This window comes from Mauremys reevesii, linkage group 2, assembly GCF_016161935.1.
Source record: "Mauremys reevesii isolate NIE-2019 linkage group 2, ASM1616193v1, whole genome shotgun sequence".
Lineage (NCBI taxonomy): Eukaryota > Metazoa > Chordata > Testudines > Geoemydidae > Mauremys > Mauremys reevesii.
This window is the reverse complement of record NC_052624.1, coordinates 250,460,761-250,483,227: the sequence shown is the minus strand read 5'-3', so window position 1 is coordinate 250,483,227 and position 22,467 is coordinate 250,460,761. Positions and strand designations below refer to the sequence as shown.

The window sequence follows — 22,467 nt, the reverse complement described above, 5'->3', positions numbered from 1 at the left end:
AGGGAGTTCAGGGAAGATTTCTTTCAGGATGTGGTCCTCATAAAGTATGGGCTGTAATTTATATAATGATACCACGTATGAGTTCCAGCCTGGGGTAGTACATGACGACAGGGGGTGTGCAATTAGACAGGTTTTTCTTCTGTATTGAAGCAAGTTCTCTCAGGGTATGTGGGTGTCCTGTTCCAACAACTCAAAGCAGCACCAGACCCTGCCATAACACTGCTACGATGATCAATGCTCCCAACAACACACAGTTTCAAGATCCATCGGTCCTACACATGCCTATCACAACATGTGGTGTGCTCATCCAGTGCACTAATGTGTGTGTGTGTGTGTGTGTATGTGTATATATATATATATATATATATATAAAAAGAAACAATTAATTCACACTACCCTGGCTCTTTTGGGTAATGTTGATTGCTAGTTTGGCTTCTGAGCCACAGAGGTCTGAGTATGACTGTGCTAAACAATCTGTTCGATCTTGTGTTTAGCTGTGACACTGAGTACTTTTCCCAGACCCGAAGAAAAGCTCAGTGAGACAAGGTGGGTGAGGTAATATCTTTTTATTAGACCAACTTCTGTTGGTGAAACCGCTTGTCTCTCCACAAGATAAGACAGCTTTAAACCTGTCTGGGCATTCATAGGAGCTCTACTGGTGGAAGAAGCCCTGGAGAGACATTGATTCAGCTCTTCTCCCAGTCAGCCTGGCCTTGCCCACTTTAGGATGTATTACCAGGCTTTGAGGTTCCCAGCAGAGCAAGGGTTGCAAGCAGCTTGTGCTTCTGGCTCCTTCTCTATATAGATTTACTGCCATCTGGAGATCTGCAACCTATGTTGTGCTGGAAGTGAATTTGGCCCCCAGAACATAGCTCTGGCCAGGTACAGCCTCTGTTTGTGTTTAAAATTTAAGTCCATCTTTTGGCCTGGTGAGTATTAGAAACAACCAAGTTTCCAATCATGTTGGACTGAAACTTAATGCCTGCAGACTGATAGCTCTGTCTGATTTAAAATAACTCCCCACCTCCACCCTCCAAAGTATGTGTGTAAACTATTATGGAAAATTTCTATAGTTCTTAGAAGTACGAAAAGGGAGATACTTCTCTCCCCACCCCACTCCCCCAGTCCTTCAGACAAACATAGCCTAAGTTTGAAAAATAAAATTGACCAATCAGTCTGTTCCAAGGTGAATTAATTGCTCTCATTGATTTGGATATTTTTAAATAGTCCATATCTCCATTTGTACGAACTACTGATGATGACGGGTAGTGCTGTATTACATGGGTTATAGGCATGGTGAGGAGGCAGGAGGCTCTGATTCAAGCTCTGACTCCATCTCTGAACTCTGAAAAATAACTTTATATCTTTGCCTCAGTTTCCCTGTCTGTAAAACAGAATGCTTCTCTGTCTCTGAGGCTTTGGAGGCATCAGTGTATGTATGTGAAGAACTTTGAAGATGAAAAGCATTATATAAAAGCTGCTGTTCTTGTTATATTTATGCAGCAACACTACATGGAAAACATGATTTGGTTTTATATAGCTCCTTTTATACTCTGTGTCTCTCAAGGCAATTTACAAATACCTAATAATAGGTAAATAATAAACAAATTGAAAACTGGTGATGTGTTGCCAGTATAGGGGTAATGGAGTAGCTGCTACATGTGCCACAAGCAAAGCTCTCACAAATCTTAATATATTCAGAAACTGCTTTACTGAGAGAGGGATTTTTGGCCAGGTTTGTCAGAGTTATGCCTCTTCCTTCCTGAAAATGCCTATGATGTTTTCTACCTCTGTTTCCCATGCTTCCAGAGAGTGGCATTAAATGTATAATAAACCTTGACCGTGAACCGTCATTTCTCAGTAGTGGCCAAATGGTGTCTTGTTGTAGAAATCAGTCTGTAATTCCACTAAATTAAATAGCTTTGACTAGAGTTGACTGAAGTTTTTCAAACAAAGCTTTTCTGGTAAAATATGTCCCTTTGAAAACTTTTTTTTATTTTTTTGCCCTAAAAATAAATTAAAAGTTAGTTTTTATGGCATTTTTTTTCAAAATCCTTGTAAATATTGAGAGTCACTTTAAAACAGTGGTTCCCAACCTTTTCGTCTGGCGGGCGCCAGACGAAGGACCGTGGCGATGGTGGAGCACCCGCCGAAATGCCACCGAATTTCTGCGGCATTTCTGCAGCGATGCCTCTTGATGACGTCGCTTGTCGGCGGCAAGTGACATCATCGAGAGGCATCGCCGCCGAAACGCCACAGAAATTCGGCGGCATTTCGACGGATGCTCCACCACCGGCCAGGACACGGGCGCATTTAGATGCCCCCACGGGCGCCATGGCGCCCGCGGGCACCGCGTTGGGGACCCCTGCTTTAAAAAATTGAAATAACTTTGAAACTTTTTACAATTTTTAAATTTTACAACAAGCTCTAGCTTTTAGTCAGTCACTTGGGTTAGGATGGAAGTTGAACACCTTCGTAAATACTGTAAGCTCCTTGTAGCACATGCCATTGGTGACAATGGGATTGCGCCACCCATTAAAAATTATTTTAAGCAGAATGTTCACCTTTCATGCTTTTTTCATGTTAGTCAGGTATGGCCTTGAGCTGTGGAGGTGGGAAAACCAACATATAGTATCAATGTGCACCTTTAGTATATGGTAATGTTTATTAAAAAAAAAAAAACAGTTTAAATTATTATTTACTTACTACAATGGACTCTTAGACCCTCCTTGAGTTATGAGGTGCACATGCTTTCAGCTGGCTTTTCATTTTTGCCAGCTTGTTGCCTGGTAGCCCCTTAAGGGTTTACACAAAAGCTAGGTCTAAGTGTGTATGGTTTTTGTTTTTTTTTTAACTGACCACATGAGGTTCTGAAAGCAGGAGCACTTCCAGTTTTGGGGATCACATGATCAAGCAGCATGAGTAGGAGAGAAAGGAAGTCTTAATTTCAGATTTCTTTAACTTCAATATTGCCAACCCTATGGGCTCAAAATTCCTGAGTCAGCCGCCCTCCCCCAATCAATAAATTGACTAGTTGAAAAATCATGTTTTTAAAAATAATGAATCTTTCTTCTGGGTTTCTGAGGCCTTAGGGTGCACTCAGTTCATGATTTCAAGCTTTCCTCCACAAGCAAAGAATTAGAAACTCTTTTATTTGTAAGTGAAAGCTGAGCACTTCACAGTCATGTGACTCTAGGAGCTGGGGCTTCAAGAAAAAATGCCAAGTATCACAGGATTTTGGATAATATCACAAGAATTGGCAACATTGTAAATTGTAACTTTTAAAAACAGTTGTTCCTTCTTTAGTTTGAGATCCCTCCCTCCTGTGTACTGGAAGATTCCCATTGGATTGTCCAAATGCCAAGTTGGAAAATCTCCATTTAATTCAACTGAACTAAGAAGATCATATTTCCTGTGTCTTCCGTCACTTTCTGGTGGAATCTAAACTGTAAGAAAATTGTATTGTGTTTGGTGACAAACAAAGAAACGGAGTCCTGAAGTGACTCTGCCCGATAATGTATTTTTAAAAACAAAAGCCAAGCCAATCGAGTGTTCTAAACTGTCGTCAGAACAAAGTTCAATTTTCTGCTGAGCTTGGTTGCAACTGAGTTGAAAGTGCTCAGGAAGCAACATGCTGTCTGTAAAACTTACTGTCCACATTCAACCACAGCTGACTGTAAAACATGGTAACAGTCAACTGGAAGTGTAAAGTGTCTCCAAATATTTCTCAACTCTATACAGAGTCTTTAATATGTTAAAGAAATACAGTGATGCAAGGGAGACCTGTGGCAATGTCGAGGATTCCTTCCTTTGCATTTGTGAATGAAAATCAAGGATGGAAGTCTGGTTCCCAAAAAAGAGGGTTTATGTTATCATACAGTATTACAAATAAATCTTAGTATAGATAGTTTGGAAAGCAAATACTGCGTGTTGACAAAGACAGCATAGCATTTGTCTATATAGAATGCGTAAGACTTAATGAAGAAGACATGCTGCGATCCTTCTGACTTGGAACTAAAAACTGCTTCCAAGCTGCTACTCAGATTGTATAAAGCTAAAAACAAAACAAAAAGCAACATGCTTTGCATTGGTGACAGAGTCCCCTCTGAGTGGCTCTGAAGAAAGTTTCATTATTGACTACACTGTTTGGCACTGAAGGGGTTGTATGTCTTGAATACATTTAGAAGTTGAGAGAGCTGTCAGCAGCCTTGGGGCTAAAGTGAATGGACATCTCCAACCCGGGGAATATGGTAATACTGTGATATCCACAAAAGCCCATAGCGGATCTTCACTAACCTTAAGCATTATTTGACTGCCATTGTAGCTAAGACGGATCTTTGGGAGTACCGTGCCTGCTTTCCCTCCAAAGTTCTATCTTGCAATGACCAAGTCCATGGCTGATGAGAGGAGGTCTCAGCTTGAGCAATATCTACAAAGTGGTACGGAGTCTCTGCTTTCACTAGATGGTTGGGTTTTCAACTCATGTGCATTGAACAGTTGAATATGTTTATGGATTCTGCAAGTCATGATTTGTAGGGTCTGGGGGGAGCATACCCTGAATGTTGGGATTAAACTACATTGGGGGCCTGATCCTGCAGTCCTAGCATGCCAAATACTTCCACCGACTTCAGAGTGAAAAACTGAGCCTTTGGGCAGGTCCCTTTCAAATATCACACCCCTCCTCTGGCCTTTAAATTGGCCTCCGTTTTTTCTAGAAATAAGTAAATTTGTTTTTCTCAGATTTCCAAGCAGAGAGTTGAGAATTGTTACAAGACACATGAAGTTTATAGGAAAACTATATATCTGAAGTGCAGGTATAATATGTCGTGCATGAATGTCACGTAAGCCAATAAATTAAAATGTAACCCTTTCAGCTACAAGAAATAGGAAGCTCTGAGACATTTTTTGGCCTCTGATGTAATATATGCTTTGGCCAAGACTTTAAAAAAAACCATAAGGCTAATCTTTTAAATAACCTCACTTCCAAAACTGTTGAGTACCCAGCAGCTCCTGATGATGTTAGTGGGAGTTGCCGAGTGCTCAGCACTTCAGAAAATAAGCTCCTAAATAAATGACCACAACTCCAAGAAAAAGCAAACTTTGCTTAAATCAAAAGATGGGTAAAGCACTCATTGACAGCTCAACCAGAAGACTTTTGATACTTAAATGTTAACTTAGAGGGGCATTGCAGGTAATATTACTTTCAGATGCAGATCCTTTTCTCCCATCCCTTCAATTAACTTTGATTTCTGTACCTTTGTTTTTCAGTAACTGTAGATCCAAGTATTACAAACAGTGATGTCTTCATCAGTTTTTTTAGAAAATTACAGCAGGTAAGTTTTGAATTTTTCAGCAACACAATTAGCTGCTTGGGACGATTGAACTTGTGCTTCAGCTCCTCTGCACAAAGGCTGCCTTTTCTGTGTGTGCTTCCTTGTATTCATATGCTCATAATATTGACCTCCTTTGTAAAGCACGTTGAGATCTACTGATGAAAAGTGCTATGTGAGAGCTAGTTGTTATCTTATCAACATGCTAAATTGTTCCTCTCGTACAACCTCACCATAAAAAGAATTGTTTGCTTTATTTATGTCCTGGTGTGATATCTGATGAATCTTTTGCCCCTAAATAATGCCCAGAAAAGTCTTTTGTTGAGAGCTCACTGAAAGGATTATACACATTCTTGAGTTTTGCAAGCATAGATGTTTTTTGGTTGTGTCAGTACTTTTGGGCAATAAGTGTATTGATGACTGCTGTGAATGTCAGCTTCTCTTATCTTGTAACAAACGGTGACAGAGTTTGGCATGTATATGGAGTGTTACAACCTGAACTGCTTTCAAAATCCTTTTTTACCTGCTCCATAGTGGGGCAGGGGGTGAAGGAAGGGAATATTAAGTATAATAAGCACAAAAATCCCCACTGCATTGAAAGGTCAACCATAACATTGCAGTAAATGCACAATCCAGAAACTTATGACTCCCAAAGTAACTAACTAACTCTCTTTCTCTCCCCCTCCCTCCCTCCCCCCATTGCATGGTTTTTGTGGATGTGCAATCAGGGCCAGCTCCAGACCCCAGCGCGCCAAGCGCGCGCTTGGGGCGGCATTTTGCCGGCAGGGCGGCAGCCGGCTCCGGCGGACCTTCTGGGACCAGCGGAACCTCCGCAGGCACGTCTGCCAGAGGTCCCCCTGCTTGGGGCGGCGGGATTCTTAGAGCCACCCCTGTGTGCAATATGTTAATTTTATGTTTAGTTTGGCTCTTAAATACCACAGTGAGCATGTCTTTCTGAAGGGACTCTTTGTCTTTTGTTATGGAAAGCACCTACCTGTTGTGTGACCATAATCCTAATAGTTATTAGAAATTCCTGAGAGGAAGTTATGCTTGAAAGAATTTCATAACGTAACAATTAATGTTTAACTTTGTAACTTTACTGCTCTTGTTTAATATTTGCTGTGAATTTTAGGGCTAGCAAGATTACAGGTAATTGCGTAAAGAAGCATTCCACACAAAGCTTAGACAAATTTTTTCACAATAAAAATGTGGCTTATTTACTACCTCTTTTTTTCCAGACCAGGAAAGGTTCTTGAGTCAGTGAGCAAAGCAGCACTCTGTATTTGAGAGTTAGGGCATGTCTTCACTAGCCATATTAAAGCGCTGCTGGCTGTGTAGTCGCTGCACAGCGCTGTAAAAAAACCCACCTCCATGAGGGGAATAGCTACCAGCGCTGGTACACTGTCTACACTGGCACTTTACAGTACTGAAACTTGCAGTGCTTGGGTATGTTGCCCCCTGCCTCCCCCACGAGCTGTAAAGTGCCAGTATAGACAAGCTCTTAGAGATTTATTTAGGGAAGGACATAGCATGTTAAGCTCTGATCCAAAGCCTTTACAATCAACAGAATGACTCCTGTTGATTCCCATGGGGTCTGGCTCAGATCCATAAAGATGGCTAAAGAGAGTAGATCCTTCACAGGTCCCCTTGTCTTGTCATTTTCCCCCCTCAACTATTAATTTCTGATAGTAAGCCTTTTCTATCAGAGCTCTGGTGGAAAAAACTTTGCCACTATGTTTTCTTAACTGGGGGAGTGGGGCACTGGATTTGGAATGACCTATTCCTACACGTGTATTGCAAATGTTGAAAATGGCTGTCTGCATGGTGAATGTCTGCATGGTGAATGTGAATGTGAATTTCTTTGTTTTGGGGATCATCTGATGGGGGGGGGAATGTTTCAAACTATGATTGTACAGTCAAATGCATTTATTAAAGTAGAGAGATACTGAACACCACATTAGTCAATTGCTTCCTACATTTCATGGTAGGTTGAAATAAATAAGTTTTAATACAAAGTCAATGTATCCTCGCAACACAAAATCAAGAGAACTTTCTGTTCCACTTTGGAATGTCTTGTTTCTTGTGCTGTGTTTTTAAGTTTTCAGCCTGGGAAAGATACTAGTTCCACAACATTTTTGTTTACAACTTCATCTTATAATTATTAGACTTACACAAAGTGATTTCTTCTTAATACACATAGCAATAGCGCTGGGTATGTTCTTCCATTATGGGGAAGAGCTGGATTCTGGGACAGACCCGAAAGCTGTGTGAATGACACAAGTTCATTCTCTGTCCTCATCTGTGCTTAAGTGCCTTTAATTGGTGTAAATAAAAGCTTAACAGACATTCACTTAGATATTAAAGAATCTTGCTTAACAACATGGCTTTGGTTGAGATGCTCCAGATATTTAATAGCACAATCAATGTCTTTGTAAAAAATGTTCTATGGTAAAGAAATTCTGTAATAGTTTTGAAAGAGGTGAATAAACTTGATCTTTCATATGTCCCTGTAGAGTCCTCATTTCCATTGCTATATCTTTAAGACTTGCAGGCATCACTTATTGTGCCTTGCATGACACTAAGGGCTAGTCTACGCTGGCAATGCTAAAGCGCTGCTGCGGCAGCGCTTTAACGTGGCTTGTGTGGTCATGGCGCAGCACTGGGAGAGAGAGCTCTGCCAGCACTGGAAAAAAATCACCTCCATGAGGGGTGTAGTAAATGAATGAAAAGTCAATTAGCTGTCCTGCTGAGTTGGGGGTGCCACCAGTACATCTTTGTAACAGGAAATATATTTACACACTTACCCAAGGTTCCTTCCCTTGCATCAGGCTTGCCCATTCTCAACTGCTGGGACTGACTGAACTGCAGTGGAGTCTCAAACAGGTCCTGGTTCATGGCATAGCTGGACCCTCCAGTTGCATTTTCTCTGTCTTGAAAAGCAATGACTCAGGGAAGGACTTAGGGGTTGTGGTGGGTAATTGCCTCAACATGACTGCTCAGTGATGCAGTGGCAAAATGAGCTAATGTGATCCATGGATGTATAAAAAGGGGGAATATCAGGTAGAAGGATTGAAGTGATCATGCCTCTGTACACAGCATTGTAAGACCGGTATTAGAATGCTATGTCCAGTTCTGGTGTCCACTCTTCAACATGGATGTGGAAATACTGGAGAGAGTTTGAAGGAGGTCCACAAACATGATCTAGGGGCTGGAAAACAAGCCTTACAATGTGAGGTGTAAGCACCATAACTTAGTCATTGGGTTGAGACTAGATATCTTTCTAAAAGTTGTGCTTTAATCCAGTTTCTGGGAGAAATTTTATGGCCCATGACAGGAGGGGGAGTGTTTGGGATGGTCGTGATGGTCCCTTCCAGCCTTGGAATCTCCTTGGTTCATCCCCTTCCTTTCCTTCATGGACATGGGGAGGACAGGATTGCAGGCATTACCCTCAGCATGCTCATAACACTTGTAGCTCTGCATTCAGACAGTGACTATAAACAAATCTCATGCTTCAGAGTTTGTGGGTCATCTCCAGGGTCAGGAAGGATTCCCCCCCCCCCCCTCCCGGATGCACAATTGGCCAGATATATTCTGGGTTTTGTTTTGCCTTCCTCTGAAGCATCAGAGACTGACCACAGCTGGAGATGAGACACTGGATAGGATGGACCAGTGGTCTGAAGTGATACAGAGAATCCTCTTTCTTAGATACTTGTCTGGGAGCAAGACATACCAGTGCTTGGGATTAAACTGATGATTAGATATGGAGTTAAGAAGGAATTTCCCCCCAGGTTAGATTGTCAGGGATCTTGGGGGGAGGATTGCCTTCCATTTCAGTGTGGATTGCCTGCTAGGACCTGCTGGGCATATTTCACCTAATCAGTTCCTTGCCATAGCTGAGGCCTAGGTGGCACCTTGGTCTCTCTTCTCTGCTTGTGGCACATACAACAGTTCAGTCTCTTGAGGACTGAAATGCTCAACTTTAACTGAAGTCATTGAGCTTAATAGAGGAGTATTTGGGTGAAACTTAACACCCTGTGATATACAGCAGGTCAGAATAGACAATCTAAGGCCTGGTCTACACTAGTCTGTTATTTCAGAATTAGCTGAGTTAATTCGAAAAAAAAATGATTCCGTCCACACAACCAAACCAGTTTTTTCGATTTAAAGGGCTCTTTAATCCAATTTTTGTACTCCACCTCAGCAAGTGGAGTAGCACTTAAATCGAGATTGCAATCCCGGGTTAAAGGTATTGTGGATGCAATTCGACATTATTGGCCTCTGGGAGCTATCCCAGTATGCTCCCTTGTGACCGCTCTGGACAACACTCTCAACTCCGATGCACTAGCCAGGTGGGCAGGAAAAGCCCTGGGAACTTTTGAATTTCATTTCCTGTTTGGTCACCATCAGCACAGGTAACCATCAGCACAGTCCACCATCAGCACAGGTGATCATGCAGTCCTGGATTTGCAGATGAGCTCCAGCATGGTCCGAATGGGAGGTACTGGATCTCATTGCATGTTGGGGAGACGAGTCTGTTATGGTAGAACTACGTTCCCAAAAAAATGAATGCAAATACGTACGCTAAAGTCTCCAGGGCCATGACCGAAAGAGGCTACTCCAGGGACACAGAGCAGTTTCGTACAAAAATCAAGGAGCTCAGACAAGCGTACCAAAAAGCCAGGGAGGCGAATGGGCTCTCTGGGTCACAGCCCCATACATTCCACTTCTATCATGAGCTGCATGCAATTATGGGGGGTGACGCCACCACTACCCCACCACTTTCTGTGGACACCTGCAAGGGGGCAGTTGCACAGAGCAAGAAGGAAGAGTCATTGGAGGATGAAGAGGAGGAGGAGGACAGTGCACAGGCGGCAAGTGGGGAATCCGTTTCCTCCCCCTAGCCAGGAACAATTCTTAATGCTGGAGCCAATAGCCTCCCCCCACTCCCAAGGCGGGCTCTCGGACCACGACCCTGGAGAAGGTACTTCTGGTGAGTGAGAGCCTAATCAGAGCCACGCGGCGGGGGGCGGGGAAACCCAGCCGTGCTGGGCTGTTCACGTTTAGTTTAAAGGGCTCATCTCTACTCAGAGCCTCATCAGAGCCGTGTGGGGGTGGGTGGGGTTATTGTGTGAAACGATCATCCCAGAGAGCCCACAGGCCCTCCTTTTATATGGCAAACCCACCAGGCATTGCTTGCTATGGGAAAGGAGGCCCAGCAGTTTGAAAGCATTGAAATGAATGTAGAAGGAGCAGAACCCCGCATGCCCCTAGGCTGCCTGCAAGCTGAATTCTGTTGCCCGGCTGTGTGTGATGGCTTACTCACACCAAAGTGTCCCCTTTGTTCTCTGAAATGTATCTTTTAAAATACTACCTTCCCTTTTTCTCCTCCTGCAGGTGCAAATGTTCCACCTGGTCCAGATTAGAAGGCAAAAAAACCAAATTTAGGATGACATGTTTGCTGATGTCATTCAGTCCTCCTGCACTGATAGGGCCCAGCTGAATGCATGGAGGCAAACAATTGCAAAGTCCCGTAAAGCATTAGAAGAAACACGAAGAGAGGAGGGAGGCGCACAATGAGAGCAGGCAGGACGCTATGATCAAGCTCATGGGGGAGCAAACTGACCTGCTCCTCTGTATGGTGGATCTAATGCGGGAAAGGCAGCAAGATCACAGACTGCCACTGCAGCCCCTGTATAACCACCCTCCCTCCTCCCCAAGTTCCATAGCCTCCTCACCCAGACGCCCAAGAACACGAGGGGGGAGGCTACGGGGGCCCACACACTCAACCCCAGAGGATCGCCCAAGCAGCAGAAAGCTGGCATATGCAGACTTTTGATTTGGTTTCTGGACTTGTCCTTCCTTCCTCCCTCCACCCCCCCAAACCAATACACACACACCCCCGCCCCCTCCCCCGGGTCTACCTTTGGATTTCTCTCAATGTGTTGTGCAACAAATAATAAATAACAGTTTTTAAACAATTTTGACCTTATTTCCTTTCATATATATATATAGGGGGCAGGTAACTTCAAGAGAAACAAACACAACTGTCACACTGTACCCTGGCCAGTCATGAAACTGGCTTTCAAAGCTTCTCTGATGCACAGTGCACCCTGCTGTGTTCTTCTAATCGCCCTGTTGTCTGGCTGTGCGAAATTGGCCACCAGGCGAGTTACCTCAACCTCCCACCCCACCATAAATGTCTCCCCCTTACTCTCACAGAGATTGTGGAGCACACAACAAGCAGCAATTACAATTGGAATATTGGTTGCGCTGAGATCTAACCAAGTCAGTAAACTGCACCAGTGCGCTTTCAAAGGTCCAAAAGCACATTCTACCACCATTCTGCACTTGCTCAGCCTATAGTTGAACTGCTCCTTAATACTGTCCAGGGTGCCTGTGTACGGCTTCATGAGCCATGGCATTAAGGGATAGGCTGGGTCCCTGAGGATAACTATAGAGGCATTTCAATATCCCCCACAGTAATTTTCTGGTCTGGGAAGTAAGTCCCTTCCTGCAGCTGTTCAAACAGACCAGAGTTCCTGAAGATGCAAGCGTCATGCACCTTTCCCGGTAATCCCACGCTGATGTCGGTGAAACGTCCCTTGTGATCCACCAGTGCTTGCAGAACCATGGAGAAGTACCCCTTGTGGTTTATGTACTGGCTGCCCTGGTGTGCCGGGGCCAAGATAGGGATGTGTTCCATCTATCGCCCTGCCGCAGTTAGGGAACTCCAGCGAATTAAAGCCATCCACAATGGTCTGCACATTTCCCAAAGTCACTACTTTTGATAGCAGCTGGTCAATGATTGCGTTGGCTACTTGCAGCACAGCAGCCCCTACAGTAGATTTGCCCACTCGCAACTGATTCACGACTGACCAGTAGCTGTTGGGCATTGCAAGCTTCCACAGTGCTATGGCCACTCGCTTCTCAACTGTGAGGGCTGCTCTCATTTTGGTGTCTTTGCGCTTCAGGGCAGGGGACAGCAAGTCACAAAGTTCCATGAAAGTGGCCCTACGCATATGAAAGTTTTGCAGCCACTGGGAATCATCCCAGACCCGCAACACTATGCAGTCCCACCAGTCTGTGCTTGTTTCCCGGGCCCAGAATCAGTGTTCTATGGCATGAACCTGGCCCAATGCCACCATGATCTCCCAATCGCCACATGCCGTGCATCTAGGAACGTCTGTGTCCATGTCCTCATCAGTATAGTAATCGCACTGTCGTCGCTTCCTCGCCCGGTTTTGCAGGTACTGCACATACTGCTGGATAATGCGTGAGGTATTTACAGTGGTCAAAACTGCAGCGGAGATCTGAGTGGGCTCCATGATTGCTGCGCTGTGGTCCCTGCACGGGTAATCCTGGAAAAAGGGCGCGAAAGGTAGGAGGCCTGTTTGGTTCAAGATGGCTGATAAAAGGCGGTAAATGGTTGTCTTCTGTAGCTTTCACGGAGTCGGGAAGCTCGTTAGAGCTGCAAGAGCGGGAGAGCACAGTTTGCGGCAGAAGCATGAGCAGAGTTTGTGGCGGAAGCTGTGCGGCTTAGGTCACGATGGCCAAAAGACGGCAGGGAATTGTTCCTGTCTGTAGCTTCCTTGGGAGCCCAGGATAGATAACATGGAAAAATTAGCTAGCGATGCAAGAGCGGGAGAACAGAGTTTGCGGCGGAAGCTGTGCTGCACGGTTCACAGTAGCTGAATAAAGGCAGGAAATGGTTAGATAAAAGAGTAGATAGACATGAGGACATGCGAGGTGGATTCATAGTACCAGGAGGCAGGCGGTGCACCGCGGTGCACTGCACTGCACCATCTGCTGGCAGTATGGTATCTGCCGTAGCTTTCACAGAGGGAGCAGCGAGTGACGACACACACCCAGAAACACCCGCGAGAATGTTTTTGCCCCATCATGCACTGGGAGCTTAACCCACAATTCCAATGGGTGTTGGGAATCTGGGGGATAGCTTCCCACAGTGCACTGCTCCGACATTTGATGCTTGTCTCGGTACTGTGGATGCACTCCACCGAATTCACGCACTTTAGTGGGGACACACAACATTGATTGTATAAAATTGCTTCCGAAAATTCAAGTAAAATAAGTTCAAATTAAGTTCGTACTGTAGACGTACCCTAACAGTCCCTTCCAGCCTAAAAATCTATGAAACGTTGATCTGACCTGCTGTACTAATCTCATAATTTCCACCCTGCACTAAATTTTGATATTTCAGAATTTGTTTTGATCCTGAATCAGGATGAAAAGTTAAAATATTCAAATGCAAGCATTGTGAAAAATTGCGATCTGGAGATGTCAAAACATTTAGTTTTGGCTTGGTTTGACTTTAATCTGTGTCCCCCTAAGCTGCTGCAGTGCCTCATGGGAAATGCAGTTTGGATGCCCCGTCCCGCCGTTCTCCTGTATGGGCTCGACTCCCTGTTTGGGACTCCCATAATGTACTACAGCAGCTCAGTCAGAGGGGAGGCCGCTGTATGCACTATGGGTGGTTCAGCTAGGGAGACTGGCCTATAGAGGGGAATGGGAGTGTGAGGTACCAGACCTACAGTTCCAATGAGGTACTGCATCAACTCAGGCGAGACCTATTAATATTGACACTAACCAAAATGTAATATTTCATTTTTAACTCAACAATGGAAAATAAAAAAAAATTCAGTAAAATCAAAACTTTTCCAGGGAAAGCTGATTGTGCAGAAACTGCTTTGTTCCATCAAAAACATATTTTGATGGAGAATTCCTGGCCAGCTCTACTCAATAGCTTAGTTATTGTTCTGGATTCTTGTGTTAATAACCTGTTGGACTGTATAGTGAAAAGGGGGCAGCAAATGTTGTTTTCAGTTCAAAAGATTTTACTATGGGTGGTAGTAGTAGCAACTCTAAGGGAGAAGGATTTGGATGGGTGGTGGTGGGGGGGTGTTTCATGTGATCTTGGGAATCTACATATGAATGTATTTGAGAGGCAAGAAGACCTAGGGAATATAGAGAGGGGTAATGACATAAATACTGAAGGGTGGGGTTGCCAAATTATTAGCTTTAAAAAAAAAAGGCAAAAAAGAAAAACATGAAGTTGGAGTCTGGAGAAAGTTTTTGGGCTTTGAGTAAATGGGGCAGTGCCTTTGTCCCTCTCCTCAAATAAAATTAAAACAGCATAGAATAAGAAGTAAATGACTAATCACTCAGGTGATTGCATCACTGCGATAGCCTGGCCACACTTTACTCCCAAAATTATGGACTTTTAAATAATAAATTTATTTTTCTGTGTTATGGAGATTAAGGTACTTTGTATTCCCTTTCTAGCTATGATAAAACTGTTCCCAATATGTCAGGAACAAATTAACCCCAAATTCCCTTAGTACTTTTACAGCTATCCGGGGGAATATATGTTTCACAGTGCTATTTCCTTCTTTTGCTTTTACATAAGTAGTTTTTTTTTTTTGTCTGTACTGTAGTTAGCTGAACATGGATATGACAAACACGTAAGATGTTAAATTAATGTATGGAAATTGTGGTTTAGATTTTTTTTGGGTGAAGATGGTCTGAGTTGTTTTCACCCAAAAGCTTTTAATGTACAGGTGAACTTTCTGCGGGGAGCAGCCACTCTGTTGTAGTAAATTTTCTTAATGCAGCTACTCTATTGTAGTAAATTTTCCTAACGTTACTATGACAAATGTTGGAGATGAGGAAATGGAGATTTTGTTACAGCAATACTGTAAAATGAAACAATTGCCTGTAGTTTAGTGGAGACAGATGGGTGTGGGCTTAAGATAGCAAACAAGGAAACTATGTATTATGCAGTTCCAGAGTGACTCAATGTGGTCATTCCAGTCGGGGTAGGTTTTCTCCATATTTTTCTCTCTTTGCACTTACCTCCCACCTTTCAGCAGATACCCAAATTAACCTGATCACCGGTGCATTATCTAGTCCTCAAGAAAAATTCAGGCAAGGTAAATACCTAACTTAGTGGCTTGTCCTCCAGTAAATACTAATGTTATAATTGGGACTCGGTAGCAAGCTGAAACTGTTGTGCCAAGCCCCTGTGATTTCTGCAGCAGATTCAGGTAAACTTTAATTCAGTTCAGTTCTAGCTCTTGTTTAATTCAGCAACATCTAGCTCCTTAAGATGTTCAGAAGAAAAGCTCTCTAAAAGGGCCCTACAAAAGATGGTATTTGTCTCCATTTTACAGGATGTGGGCAGTCAGGCCTAGTGGTTGGAACAGGAGTCCAAAGTCAGGAATCAGAGCCAGGGGCTCAGAGGTGGGTTACCTGGAATGAGGCAAGGCTGGGTCCAAGGCAGGAGCTATCACAAGTGTGGGCAAATTCTTTGAGAAGCCACTGCAGAGCTGCTGGGCTTAAGAGCCAGTCTGCTGACTCTTCCAACCAATCAGGCAGCCTATCTCAGGCCAGCTGTGTGTGTTAGGTTGCTTCCAGACTGGCTCTGCTGCAAGCCCCGATTGGTCATATCGCTCTGTCCTCGTCTTTACTTACCATTCCTACAATCTTTGTGTAACTTGCAAACTTTATCAGTGATGATTTTAATTTCTTCCAGGTCATTAATAAAGATATTAAATAGTGTAGGCTCATTAATTAAATGATACAAGCAAGGTTATCTTTGCCCTTATGTAAACACATTTGCCACCATCTGGTGCTCCAGCAACTACTCATCACCCTACCCCTTCTCCTGAGGATTCTCCCCCTCCTTTCCAGGACCCCGCTGCGTTGTGGGACATGAGACTGAACTTCATGGAGGAGTCCGGATCACTCCCATCATTGGCCCCCAGAGGGAAACACAAGAGAAAGAAAGGGAAAGCATTTGTCTAGTGACAAAGAACAAAAAGAAGCTGAAGAACCCAAAAAAGGCAAAATAAATCTCACAAAAACCTACTGAACAATTAAATGAAAATAACTAAAAATCTTCTCTATCTCCTCAAGTACCATCACCCAGTGGAGGTGCAACTCTGCATAATGATGCAGCAGCAGCTTTTGGGGAGGGGCTGGAGCTTCTCCTGTGCCATTGGTATTGGTAGCATGAGGTTGTAGCAGGGCCCAGTCCTGAACCATTTCAGTGTAAGCAGTGCTCATGCACTTCAGAACCAGTCTAGACAGACTATGGGCAAAAAAAAGTAATGTACAGGTGCAAATAGACATGTGCCTGCTGCTGGCAATTGTGCTAGGAGTTCTGCAGCAATTCACAGGTCTTGCAAAGCTTGCAGGGAGTATTCTGTCTGTGGATGCAGTGCTCACTGTGGCTCCAAAACAGGATGCCTAGCATGCATGCTTTACACCATTGTAACTTGCTTAGGTGTAATCCCACAGGTTCAAGTTGGAATGATACATTTTCTAATGTAGATTAGGCTTTAGTGCTCAACCACACTGGATGCAACTGGCGGCATCCAAAACATCCACTCTTCATCCATCAACAATAGATGTGTGTATTTGCTGAATGATTGCACTCTCATGGTAGTAAAATAGTTAACAATGCCAATGTTTTACACTGGGCTTGTCTACACTGGCAAGTTTTGTCACCCAAAACTGGCTTTTGGCGACAAAACAGTGATAGCATACACACTGCAATGTGACTTTTTTCGAAAAAACGCCTAGTTTTGGCGACAAAAAACTTCCACCCATGTGAGAGACTTTTGTCTTTTCCCCTCCCTTTATTGTTGACAAACATGCAGTATAGACACTACAGTTTTGGGGGGCGGGGGTTCCGATTTTATTGGCCTCCAGAAAGTATCCCATAATTCCCATGCTGCCGCTCTGGTCAGTGGTTTGAACTCCGCTGCCCTGTAGCCAACCCGCCCCTCCCCCATGCAAGACCCGGGAATTTTAAATCTCATTTCCTGCTTGCTGGCTTCCCAGATAGCTTCCCAGGTGAGCATGGCTGGCTATCTCACCAAACACGCGCCTGCTTGGACCACTGCTGAGTTGTTGGATCTGATCAGTATATGGGGAGAGGAGTTTGTTCAGTTGCAGCTGCGAGTGACCCGTAGGAATCAGGACATATGTGGGCAAATTTCTCAAGGCTTGTGTGAAAAGGTCTGTCTCTGTCTGATCCTCCATAACTTTTCTCATCCACTCTGTCTCTTGCCTAGCAAAAGCAGCATTCTCTTTTCTGTCCTGCCTTTCAGCACTCTTTCCGTTCCTTGGTCTGTCTCTCATCGCGCTGCAGCACCACCCAGAACATGTCGTCTTTGCTGCGCCTAAGGTCGGGACATGCAGCAGTGCAGAGCGAAGATAAAGGAGCTGAGGCAGGTGTACCATAAGGCGTGGGAGGCGAACTATCGCTCTGGTGGTGCACCTAAGACGTGCCGCATCTATAAGGAGCTGAATGCTATCCTTGGTGATGACCCCACCTCCATCACCGATAGCCCCGTGGATACTTTGCAGGCAGCAGAAAGGGGGGGTAACCTGCAGGCTGAAATTCTGGATGAAGAAGTCAAGCTAGAAGAAGATGTGGTGCTCCCAGTGGGGCAGGCAGCCAGGAACTTTTCTTCACTCCAGAAGTGCTCGATGGGGAGCCAGAAGCAGATGAGATGCCGGGTAAGTTTCTGTGGTTTGAGTAGGAAATCGAAAAGTGGGAGGCAGGTAGTGTTTTCTGTGAGCTGGGCGTTGCCCTGTGTAGATAATCTGCATGGTCAAGCAGGGTGTCGATGGACAGTGAGACCTGCAGGGAATCCTCCAGAGAGGCTCTGGAAAGTTTCAAAGAGGTACTTGTTAAGCCTCTGATGCAGATTCCAAGGAATTGCAGCCTTGTTAGTTCCCCCATTGTAGGAAACTGTATCGTGCCATTTAGCGCTCACTTGAGCTGGGACCAAAGCAGCAGATAACTGAGCTGCATATAGACCGAGGTGAAAGCCGCAAGCATTCAGCAGCTGTGCCCTGGTTTCTCTGGTCACCCACAGTAGCGAGATGTCAGCCACCAGGTTGGCCACCTGTGAAAAAGTGTGGGATAATTTTAGAATGAGATCCCTGCAAAGCTTCTCTGCAAGTCATGACCTTTTGTTCATATGCACAACCACCTTCCTGCCACTCACCAGGATTGGGGTGCTCGCAGAACTGTGTGCCTTCCTAGAGTCTCAGAGAGAAAGTGATTTCTACTAGCAAAATGCCTTTTTTACTAAAATGTTTCAATCATTTGCTGAAATGTAACAATCCCTCTTCTGTTCAGCACAGACCTTGAAGAACACACCACGCACCCCCATGGATCGGCTTTGGCAGATAAGAAAAAACCCTAGGCGCAGCAAAGAAGACATGTTCTGGGTGGTGCTGCAGCGCGGTGAGAGACAGACCAGGGAACAGAAACAGTGCTGAAAGGCAGGACAGAAAAGACAATGCCGCTTTTGCTAGGCAAGCGACAGAACGGATGATAAGTTATGGAGGATCAGACAGAGATGTTCAAGTCTTTGATACAGCTGCAGACTGAGCAGATCTGTGGTCAACCTCCACTGCAGCACATGCAGATGCACAATTCTTTGCCAACCCCACCCCCTTCTATGCCCACACATTCCTTTTCACTTCACAGCACTCCTGAGTTTTTCCATCACTCCATCCCCCCTCACAGCTTGCAAAATGATAGCTGTAGCTACACACAGTTGTGAGGTTTTACCCTTTTTAACAATAAATAAAGGCTAAGGTATTTAATGGCACAGCATTTTTATTCTGTGTTCTACAGAAGCATATAGCAATCAATTCACTCTCGGGAACAGGCTTCTAAAGCATTGTGTTGCATGGATCTTGGGCCCCAGAATTGTACATGGATGCACCAGGGAAGCAACTCCAAAGCAGACATGTGTTACTGACCCTTATTGTCAAAGTGGTTCCTCAAAGCCTCTGTGATGTTAATAGCTGCCCTTCGGGCTCCTCTGACGGCCCTAGCATCTGGCTGTTCAAACTGTGCAGCCAAGCACTCTGCCTCAGTGCTCCACACCTGAGCAAACATTTCGCCCTTAGATTCACACAGATTATGCAGAGTACAGCATGCAGCTATGACCACGGGAATATTATCCTCGGTAAGGTCTAGCCTGCCATTGAGACACCTCCAGTGAGCTTTCAAACGGCCAAAGGCACATTCGACTACCATGTGGCACCTGCTCAGCCTGTTGTTAAAATGCTCCTTGCTGCTGTCCAGGTGCCCTGTGTAAGGTTTCACAAGCCAGGGCTGTAAGGGGTACGACGGGTCTCCCAGGATTACTATGGGCATTTCCACATCCCCCACTGTGAACTTGTGGTCTGGAAAGAAAATCCCTGGCCACAGCTTTCTGTGCAGGTCACTGTTCCTGAAGATGCGTGTGTCGTGCACCTTTCCAAACCAGTCTGCATTGATGTCCATGAAACACCCCCGGTGAACCACAAGCGCCTGCAACACCATGGAGAAGTATCCCTTCCTATTCATGTATTCAGAGGCAAGGTGGTCAGGCGCTAACATTGGAATGTGTGTGCCATCAATCGCCCCGCCACAGTGAGGGAGACCCATCTCTGCAAAGCCGTCCGCTATTTCATGCACATTTCCCAGAGACACGGTCCTGTGCAGCAAGAAGCGATTTATTGCCCTGCACACCTGGAGTAATACAGCCCCAACAATGCCCTTTCCTACTCCAAATTGATTTGCAGCTGACCGGTAGCCGTCTGGATTCGCCAGCTTCCACACAGCGATTGCAACACACTTCTCAACCGAAAGTTTATCTCTCAATCTGGTGTCCTTGCGCCGCAGGTCAGGGGACAGCTCAGCACGTAGCTCCATGAAGGTTGCTTTATGCAGCCTAAAGTTCTGTACCCACTGGTTGTCATCCCACACCTGCATGACAATGCAATCCCACCAATCAGTGCTTATTACCCTAGCCCAAAAGCGACGGTCTACCATATGCAGCTGCTCCTGTGAATGCACAAAGGACTGATAAGTTGCTGTCATCCATATCACACTCGGTGCCTGTGATTCATCCTCTGCTAACTTTGCGAGTAACTCTGCGAATAACTGTGCTACCATGTGCAATGTCCTCACGACAGCTAACAATGCATAGGAGAGAAGTGAGAGATTCAACCTCTCTCACTGCAGATGCTGGTGCACACTACAAAAGAATGACAGTCGGAAAAATGGCATGAAAGGAAGCCAGAAACCTTTGGAGGGGTGGGACACAGAGCGGTGCATGATGACGGTACATTTTGCACATCCCAGGATGCGTCGCACTCTGTTTCCGCATTCCTACATGGAAGCATGTCCTCTGGAATGGTGGCCCAAGCATGAAGAGACATATGAATGTTTAGGATATCTGACACATGAATACCTTGCAACACCGGCTACAAAAGTGCCATGCAAATGCCTGTTCTCACTTTCATGTGACATTGTAAATAAGAAGCAGGCATCAGTATCTCCTGTAAGTGTAAACAAACATGTTTGTCTTAGCGATTGGCTGAACAAGAAGTAGGACTGAGTGAACTTGTAGGCTCTAAAGTTTTACATTGTTTTGGTTTTGAGTGCAGTTATGTAACAAAAGAAATCTACATTTGCAAGTTACACTTTAATGTAACTTGTATGAGGTGAATTGAAAAATACTGTTTCTTTTGTTTATCACTTTTACAGTGCAAATATTTATAATAAAAATAATATAAAGTGAGCACTGTACACTTTGTATTCTGCATCGTAATAGGAATCAATTTATTTGAAAATGTAGAAAAACATCCACAAATATTTAATACATTTCCATTGGTATTCTATTGTTTAATAGTGCTATTAATCACGGTCAATTTTTTTTAACCACGATTAATTTTTTTGAGTTAATCGCATGAGTTAACTGTGATTAATCTACACTTATTTTTGCTAGTCAACTCGGCTGATCTGGATTTATTCTCCAGCTGTGGAATTGCAGTAGGTGCAGGGCTCTGGTTATAATATACATGAGTACAAGGATTGAAATTGGGCACAGAAACATAGGAGTAGTATGTTCCTGGATTCTTCCTGAATAAGGAAACCCTGCTGAATAGTCTCTCTGTTTTGTCACTCTTTGTTGGTTTACCTCTGCCCTTCAGTAAGTCTGGGGCCTCCTTTGCTTTCCACCTACATGAGCATACCTGATGATTTGATCATGCACATTTTCTGCTCTCCAAATGAACTCTACTGGTCTCCTAAGTCAATGGCTAAGACAGGTTGGGAACTCTGAGCTACTGTTGGTTTTATCCCTATGCCCTAGCATGCTGAAAGCATCCTGGGTTTTTAATTTATCTTATATTTTTATGTTATTCTCCTCCAACAGTTCCTGTTTTAAAAGTATTTTTAGTATGACAGTATTGGCAGTGTTTCAAGATGAAAAATGAGCTTCAGAAGAAAAAATGATATAGGTCTGGAATCTGTTATGTGTATCTGAAAACTAGGGAGCTCTCCAAAGGGTGAATCTTGCCCTGTACCTGGCTAGCTCTTGTCTGAGCAAGTGGGTTTCAAGCAAACCCAGTGAAGGAATGAAGGATGTAGGGATATTTCCCTTTGCAGCCCATTTTGCTGGCTACTCGCATACTTTCGCTTGTCCAATTACTTGCGTAAATTAAATGGCTGTAGTGTGAGCTTCCTTAAAATTGCATAGGCAAGTACATCGGTGCAAGCATGTCCTTTAGGGATCCAGTCTATGCTGTGGAAAGCCACCATATTGTGGTACAACACAGTAGATCTCAATGTGCTTAAAACCCAGTTTAATCCTGTGGTGTAGATAATACTGAATAGTGTTTTAGCCACACTCCATGATCTGAACCTCACCGGGTGTTCAGCATTGCTTGGGAGCCTGGTTCAGTTCTGCCTACACTACAGGACCACTCTGTGTTTTAATCAAATCAGCCACTGCTGTTTTGTAACTGGGTCACACAATGTGGTTGTGTTGCTAATATGTAGCTGGTTGATTTTGACGACACTTGTGATTCGATATTAAAAATGTTCGAGACCAAATAATCACTCTCAACCAATTATTGTCTAAAGACAAAATAATACAGTACAAAAAGGAGACACATGCCCTCCTTCCAGGAAGCAATTCTTATCTCACAGCATGCTCATCTTACATAGTAGGTGTGCTTTGGAAATATGCATTTAAACTGGGTATATTTATAGTGTGGTTTTACAAGTTACAAAACCCTCTCTTTGTCACTGAAATCCAAC

General features: G+C 44.3%; 1 protein-coding gene across 4 annotated transcripts in view; it reads left to right on the top strand.

The window, feature by feature from the left end:
- The window catches only part of SNX31 (sorting nexin 31), a 61,414-nt gene that overhangs the window by 13,698 nt on the left and 25,249 nt on the right, over positions 1 to 22,467 (top strand). For all 4 annotated transcript variants that reach the window (XM_039527762.1, XM_039527761.1, XM_039527760.1 and 1 more), the window contains exons 3-4: positions 4,325 to 4,439; positions 5,269 to 5,333. In XM_039527762.1, coding sequence (XP_039383696.1) covers positions 4,325 to 4,439; positions 5,269 to 5,333 — 180 coding nt within the window. The remainder of the gene's footprint in view (positions 1 to 4,324; positions 4,440 to 5,268; positions 5,334 to 22,467) is intronic.